At 48.0% G+C, this 8,457-nt stretch overlaps 1 protein-coding gene across 1 annotated transcript in view; it reads right to left on the bottom strand.

The window, feature by feature from the left end:
- The window catches only part of Lrrc2 (leucine rich repeat containing 2), a 22,664-nt gene extending 17,381 nt beyond the window's left edge, over positions 1–5,283 (bottom strand). The window contains exons 1-2 of the mRNA XM_029542756.1: positions 5,133–5,283; positions 1,270–1,416 (exon numbers count right to left, since the gene is read on the bottom strand). Of these exons, the coding sequence (XP_029398616.1) occupies positions 1,270–1,394 (125 nt within the window). The 5' untranslated portion in view covers positions 1,395–1,416; positions 5,133–5,283. The remainder of the gene's footprint in view (positions 1–1,269; positions 1,417–5,132) is intronic.
- Positions 5,284–8,457: the final 3,174 nt, after the last annotated feature.

Below are 8,457 nucleotides of genomic sequence, written 5' to 3'. Positions count from 1 at the left end.
GAGTTCGAGGCCAGCCTGGTCTACCAAGTGAGTTCCAGGATAGCCAGGGCTATACAGAGAAACCCTGTCTCGAAAAACCAAAAAAAAAAAAAAAAGAAAGGTTTTAAAGCTTTACCTCCTCAACTTAGTGGGGCTTTTATTTTTATTTTTTATTGTTAAAATTTTATTTATTTACTTTATGTATGTGAGTACGATATCACTCTCTTCATTACAGATGGTTGTGAGCCACCATGTGGTTGCTGGGATTTGAACTCAGAACCTCTAGAGGAGCAGTCAGTGCTCTTAACTGCTGGGCCATCTCTCCAGTTCCTACATTTTATTCTTCTTGTGTGTATATGTACATGTGTATGCCATATTTGTATATGATGAGCTCTTATTGGTTTGTTTGTTTTTGTTTTCCAAGACAGGGATTCTCTGTAGGCCTGGCTGTCCCAGGCCTTGCTTTGTATCCTCAAACTCAAGAGATCCACCTGCCTCTGTCATCTGAGTGACGTGCTCCACCACCTCCTGGCTCCATGTTTGTATGTATGAATATCCACGGATGCAGGCACTTTGAATCGTTGAGCCATCTCTTCAGCTCAACATAGTTTTGTGTGTGTGTGTGTGTGTGTGTGTGTGTGTGTGTCCTGCTTGTCTGTGTGTGCACGGAGTGTATGTAGTGCCCACAGAGGCCAGACAACAGCATCAGGCACCCTGAGGCTGGAACTACCGGTGGTTGTGAGTTGAGCCCTGGTCCTCTGCAAGAGCAGTAAGTGGCCTTTCTTAATGCTGAGTCATCTCTCCAGCCACTCAACGTAGTTTTTGTACAGCACTCTTTTACTCACACTTCATGAGTTTCTGGTAGTCAGGTTACATCATTTCAATTCAAGTGCATGAGCACAGTGAGTCTTACCCAGAATTCAGCACTTCAGGCAAAAGCTGAAATGCATGAAGAAAGTAAAGTGCTTAGCAGGAGCTTTGGGTGGGCTAGTGAGTGAGTTCAGTGAGGATGGCTAAGTGGCCTCTACACTGTTTAGTACAGAGGGATTTCTGTACCATCTCTGTCCTCCTTGTACCCAGCACAGTATCGGGACAATCTGTAACTTCTCACACCTTTGGGTGTCTCTGTTAAAGTGCTTGTGGCTGCAGCACACGGGTCATGGCGTCTATGGAGGGAAGTGGCCCTGACAGTTGGAGAGCCCAGGGAAAGAGCCCCCTGCACCTTAGCACCCAGCAGTCTGCCTGAAGGCCCACTCCCACCCAGCTCAAATAACAGGCAGCAAAATTTACTTCTCCAGGGCGCTCTTCTCCAGCCTTTCCGCCTCCTTCTTCTGCCATGCTTTGTGCTTCTTGACACGAGTTTCCCATAAGGCTCTGACAACAGAGATGTCGAACACGACCACTTTGTGTCCCATTTGGGGAGCAGCATAAAGTTACCTAGGGAAAAATACATAGGTCAGCTCCATATGCACATAGACTGGGCTTTTCAAACATATATTTTAAAGTGTGTGTGTGTGTGTGTGTGTGTGTAGTATATGTGTGTGGTGTGTGTATGTGTGTGTGGTGTGTATATGTATGTGTGTGGTGTGTATGTTGTATGTATATGTGTATGGTGTGGAGGGTTGGAGGTGTGGCGGTGTGCATGTGAGTACAGGTACCCGAGGAGGTTTTGGCTTCAGATTCCTATGGAGCCAGTGACAGATGCTTATAAGTCACCTGGTATAGGTACTAGGAACCGAACTTGGATCCTCTAGAGAAGTGTAATTTCTCCGTGGATATTGAATTATTGATCGGCTGGGGTAAGAGTGGGCCCCTCAATGTCCTCTCTTTCTTGTTGTGGACAGACACAGTGAGACACAGCAAAGGCAAGTGGAAATGATCCATATTTTAAGAGATAAAATCTTACTACTGGGGTAAAAAGTAATTAAAAACAAGAACAACATAAAAGCCTCACTATGTTCTTCCACCATGAAGAGTCCATGGCTCAACACCAACTCTCAAAATCTTGTCCTCTGACCTTCAAATTTATATTATATGTGTGTGTGTGACCTACACACATACACGGACACACACACACACACACACACACCAGTAGCAGCAGCAGCAACAACAAAAACAATAACAAATAATATTTTCAACTAAAATAAAATCTTTTAAAGAGGCAACCAAACCGCCAAAGTAAAGCTAACTGCACCCGAGCAGGGTGAGAAGCTGGGAGGAGCTTCCTGGGGCGTAGGTCGAGAGTGGGGGTGAGGAACAACCCAGGGATAGATTAGCGGGTCAGATTCTTTTTACACTTATTTTATGTACATAAGTGCTCTATCTTTATGCACACCAGAAGAGGGCATCAGATCCCATTACAGATGGTTGTGAGCCACCGTGTGGCTGTGGGGAATTGTACTCATGACCCCTGGAAGAGCAGCCAGTGCTGTTAACCGCCAAACCATCTCTCCAACCCAACAGATCAAATTTTTAAACTTTCTTATTGCTTTTATGTGTATTCTGCCTGCATCTATGTCCAGGCACCATGTGCACGTAGTGCCCATGACAGCCAGAAAGCAAACAGATGAGTGAGGTCCATCCACACTTCCCAAGTCTCCAGGCTATAGGGGAGAATATCAGGACAACTGCATACAGGGATATAGTTCAGTTCAGCATGTGAATCAGATGTCTAAGTTGAACAGACCACAAGAGGAAAGAAGCCGGGTAGACAATGTGGAGAACTGGCAAGGGGTAGGGCGGGGCTGGTGTTGGGAGTGAACAGGGACACAACCGTAAGTGTTGGTGTAGTGGACAAACTTTCCATGCCTCCACTCCCAACAATCAGAACAAATTCTGATTATGTCAGAATCGCTTTACAAAAGCATTGGCTCCCTGGAGCCAGAGGGCATGACTGGAAAAATGTGTCCCCTGGCACCAGAGCTCTGGTCTCCACTCAGAGTCATATGCCAGGGGACAGGAGGGGAACGCTCAGGTCACCCAGTCCTCCGCCTCATCAAATGACACTGTCAGCGGCTTAGGGGGCTGGAGGTGTGGAGTGGGTACCTCGGAGCATCATGGGAAAGATCTGGAGGAGTAAGGAGAAAGCCCAACATGTCTCCCCTATGACGCCAAGCCATTTTGACACTCCCTCTGTGGGATTCAGAGAGAGGCAAGAGCAAAGGAAAGAGAGGGAATGGAGTGGAGGTGAGAGAAGGAAAGAGAGAGCAGGTGCCAGGGAACACCTGACTGCTCAGGGGAAGGACTGGCTGGTTCCCTGTGACTATCAAGCAGGAACGAAGATTTCCTAAGGAGGGAGATACTTGTGCCTCTTACCTTTGACTCTCAGACTAGGAGACAGTTGACCCTCTCCCTAAAATTGAAATTTCTCTGAATAATGTCATGCTGGGAGAAAGAAAGGGCTGAAATCTAGCCCCAGGTAAAGGATCTCCGAAGACATCACACAGTCCTCACAACTAGTCAAATCATGTTGCAACAGAGTTTGGAGCCCAGACAATGACAATGGGCAGGATCACATGACCAGGGCAGTTTAGCTGTCTATACCATCTTACCATCCATTTAAACCTCAACCTCGTGTTGACTATGAAAATGAACTTGGGAGCAGAGTCCCTTGGAGCCTCTTGATCTATTTCCAATATAGCCTCTCAGAATACATCTCCTACCTCTGTTCTGTACTGGTGTCTGTTTACCTGACCTACCAAAGACAGCAGCTGAGTCCACCTTGTTGCAGCTGGGACCCAGGTTCTGTCCCTAAGAACTCTGATAACATCCCACCTGCCTCCCTGTAACTTCCAAAAGCTCCGTCTAGGTGTGTTCTGTGTGGGAAGATGCCCTGTCGTCTATACGTCTTGCTCCAAGAGAATGGCTGTGGCCAATAGAAACTGAACAGGATAGGGGTTACGGGAGAGTGGGGGGTTGCTGTACTCCACATCTGGAAGGCCTGCCGTGGGGTAGCCAGAGGCTAAAGTTTAAAGTAAGATCAGAATAGCCACCACTACACTTCAGGCTGTCAGATCTGTTTCCCTTGGGACATTTGATTATTATAGTAATTTGTTAAGCTAGACGCTCATCGGAAGAGACAGAGGGCACAGAAAGGACTAAAAGGACAAGGGTTGAGTCAGATGGCCCAGGCTGGAATTCTGCCTCCTAGTTTACTGGCCACAAGTCTCTAAGGACAGAGTGGCTGGATTCTCACGTGGGCAAAATACAACCGCAGCACCCAGCTCCCTTGCTTGGTGAGAGAGCACCCTGTGATCACTGGATCAAATGCTGCTTAAATGAGGTCTGCCACATAGTAAAGCTTGGGAAGGGAGAGCTAATTATTTAAAGAAATTAAGACAGACCATTGGTCATCAATTAAATGTAAGATCTAAACAAGAGGTGAGAGTTGGGGTGTGGCTCAGTTGGTAGAGTTCTTACCGGGCACGCAGGAAACCCCAGGTTCCTTCCCCACCCTGGGCTACCTGAGATCCTGTCTCAAAACAAGCGACCAAACTGACACACCAGAAGTCTGTGGGCATTAAAGGGCTTTTCCCCATTCGACTCGGTTAGCGGGTTCTACACCCCAGGCTCTGTCCAGCCAACAAGCCACCGCACCTGGGCTATTTACAGAGCTGGACAATTCTCCTTTGAATCTCCAATCACTTTGCCACCCTTGTCCCAACTACACCAGGGGGCGCACGAAGCTTTATGAAAGGAAAGACCACTTCTCCAACCCTCCCTCCCTGTTGTCAAGTATATTTTCCAAGGACCCGAAGAGGACACAAACAAAGTTGATTTATCGCCCCTTGGACAGCACGATAGAGATCATTCTTGGGCACGGGAGGCGGGGAGACGGGCGAGAACGGGGAGGGGTCCTCGCGAAGGAATCAAAGGATTCCTGAGGATCTTGTCCCTCCAACAGAGTGAGGGCGCCTGCGCGCCCCACGTGCTTTCCTGTCTCCCCACTCAATTGTGGGTCAAAGTCTGGTCCCCTCTGTGTGCTTAGATGGTGGCTGGCGAGATCTCACCGCAAGCGCACAACGCGGGCACAGCGACGGACCCTCTAAGCAGCCTCGACGCCCCCACTAAGCTTCTGCGCAGTCGCAGACAGACGCACCCACCTGCTAGCTCCCACCCCTCCGCCGCTGGGGCGGAGACCACCCTCCACTCACCTTCCCTGTGAGAGTGGGCACAGACAGTTCCCGGTCGTGGCCGCCACGCTGTAATCCGTTTTCGATGCTGTTTACGCCCGCAGAGCAACACCCCCAGCGGAAGGGCTACCGTGCCTGTGCGCTAACGGGCTATATTTGTAAGCGGATAATATGATCTGGAGGACATGTGCTGATAAACTATCTATCTATTCTATGTGACTCAGCCTAGCAGGAGACAAAACAGATCTGGTCGGGGAGGGCTTGGCACCCGGGCACAGCAAGATTATTAAGTGAGCTGGGCATGCAGGATCCCCTGCGCGCTTCCACAGAAGGCTGGCTCTTCCAGCAAGGAAAGCCTGGGAGAACAGAACAGAGCAGAGCAGAGGGGAAAGCCTTCTGAGGTCTCGGGACTAGGAGCCAAACAAGAGACAGGATTAGAAGGCTCTAGGAAGGGATCAAGGGTATGTAAAAAAAAACGTTTTCTGCAATGTTTGGAGCAGTACACTGAAAGTCTAGATTTCATCCCCACATGGTGTTTGTCTGTTTGCTTGTTCGCTGTATCCTTAAAAGCAATAGTTTAGTCTTTAGAGAGAGTTTGCTACATCAGGAAATAGTCTTGCTGCTTGATGGCAGACACAGGAATGACACTTAGTAAATAACGGAACTCCAATCTGCTCCCAGGAGTCCAACTGGTTAATAACAGCAAGGGCTCCTCACACACCTGGGTTTGAACCTGGAGTCCTGGAGCGGACCCATTATACTTGAACTTGGGAGGCAGAGAGTTAGGTGATCAAGGTTACCCTCATCCACAAAGGTTCAAGGTCAACATAGGCAACTAACACCCAGTCTCACATCTCCACCCCCATTCCCCTCAAATAATAAGCAAGGTGATCCACACATGTAATCCCAGCATTCCAGAGGTGGATGCAAGAAGACCAGAAATTTAGGCTCAGCTACATACGAAGTTCAAGGCCAGTCTGGGCTACTTCCATGAAAGCTGAGTGTGTGGTCTCACGCTCTTTAACCTCAGCACTGCAGGACGCCCTGAATTCAATCCCCAACATTGCAACAGTAATACCCTTTTGAAAATACACTTATACTAAAAATAATAATTTGTCATTAATCTGAAATTTACATCATACTGAATAGCCCATGTTTTATCTGCCAAACTTTACACCAAGTTGCCAGGTTCTGGCTCAACGACAGAGCCAGATAGCCATATCTTTAATAAGCTCTACTGGATGCCAACAGTGCTGGCTCAGGACCACATGGTGAGACGCAGGAATTAGCATGGTCTGGTGCAGAGGTAGCCAGACAGCTCCTCACAGACACAACCTGACTGAGCACCTCTGCCCCTGGAGGTCCTAACTCCAGAGCAGGGTTCTAGGGTCGGTGGTGTCTCCACATGTTTTGAGACTGCCTTTGATGCACAGTCGAAGGTATTTTAAAATACAAAATGTGTTTATGCTTATGTAAGGGATTGGTGCTGCACTAAACTCACTTGTACAGATTGCCACATCACTGGGTGGCATATCCAAAAAGACCTTCCACGTTGAGGGAGGGCAAGCAGGGCACACCTGTGATCCTAGCTCTCAGGTGGTAAAGGCAGAAGAGTCAGAGGTTCAAGGCTATCCTAAACTCCTAAGCCTGGGCTATATATAACCCTGTCAATGCACACACACACACACACACACACACACACACACACACACAGACATACACCACACACACTCCACACAAATCTTACAGCTTCTAAGCTCCCAGGAGACACCAGGTAGGCCTGTGCCCTGTGGTATTCACTTCCCCAACTGTCCTCAAAACCACAAACTGCCCAAAATATACACTGATAACAGTTTCCTCATGACGAGCCCTGGCTGGAATCCAAGAGAGTAATACCTTTTAAGGCAGTGTTTCCCAACCTGTGGGTTGTAGCCCCAGGGGTAGTGCAATCCTTACACAGGGGTCCTCTAAGACCATTCAAAAACACAGATATTGGCGTTACAATTCTTAACTGTAGCAAAATTACAGTTATGAGATAGCAACCAAATAATTGTATGTTGGGGGTCGCCACCGCATGAGTGTTGTAGCATTAGGAAGGTTGAGAACCACTGTGTTTAGGCATTCAGCTAGGCTCACAGTCTCTGCTGAAACGTCATCCACAGACCGAGGTTCTACCTCTCTGCGAGGATACACCCACACTTACCTACCTCCCTTCCAAAGGGGTTCTACCCACACGCACACCCAGACGACCCTGCTCCACTCAGGTCATTTGAGACTGCAGCTCTTACTGGAACATGAGTCACATGCCCGGCAAAGCTTTCTTCCAGGAAGATCCCTGACGTCCCTCACCTGACCTCCCTCCCTTTATGATGTATGTAGAGAAGAATGAATGTGATAAACACCGACTTCCATCTCCATGGCCATTACTAAATGGTTCTCACGGGTCGGGGAGCCAGCGGCAAGGGCTTCTGGCTTGTGGCCTCACATCTGCAGGCTAAAACTCCGGCCAACCTGGGCTACTGGTGGTCCTCACAGCGTGCAAATGTGCTAGGAAGCAGCCCCAGCTATGGAGCACCGGAGGGTTCATCTTCACTGTCGACTTGGCTGGATTTAGAATCCACTGGGAAACACTCTTCTGGGGTGTCTGTGAGGGTGTTTAAGTGAGGAGAAACGCCCTATTCTGAGTGTGAGTGGCAGTGGCACCATCCCGGACACTAAATAACAAGGAATAAGTGAGCGAAGGCTAACCTTCTCTCTGCTTCCTGACTGTGCACACAACATGACTGCCCACAAAGTTCACCAAGGGCCAGTCAGATGGCTCAGAGGCCAGAGGCACCAGGTGGAATCTGACTACTGAGTGTGATCCCTGGGACCCACATGATGGAAGGAGAAGAGCGACTCTCTCAAGCTGTCTCCTGACCTCACACATTCACTGTGGCACACACAGGTCCTCACACTTACACTCATGTACGCAAAGTAAAGACACGAGTCAGTCAAATATAATAAAAATGTTCATAAAAGTGACCAATATACTAGACTGACCTGAGATCAACTGTGATTAAAATATCTGCATTAAAAACTTAATTTTTGCGACTGGAGAGATGGCTTGGTGGTTAAGAGGATTGGCTACTCTTCCAGACAACCCGGGCTCAATTCCCAGCACCCACATGGCAGTTTTCAACTGTCTGTAACCCCAGTTCCAGAGAATCTAATACCCTCATACCTCATAAAATAACATTACATTTTTAAAAACTTAATATTTTAAAAAGATAACCACATCTCACTATTAATTCACTGATTCACTGATATGTTAGGGATTTATTGGGCTAAACAAAATATAATAGTA

Source organism: Mus pahari, chromosome 10, assembly GCF_900095145.1.
Source record: "Mus pahari chromosome 10, PAHARI_EIJ_v1.1, whole genome shotgun sequence".
Taxonomy (NCBI): Eukaryota; Metazoa; Chordata; class Mammalia; order Rodentia; family Muridae; genus Mus; species Mus pahari.
This window is presented reverse-complemented; position numbering and strand designations above follow the sequence as displayed.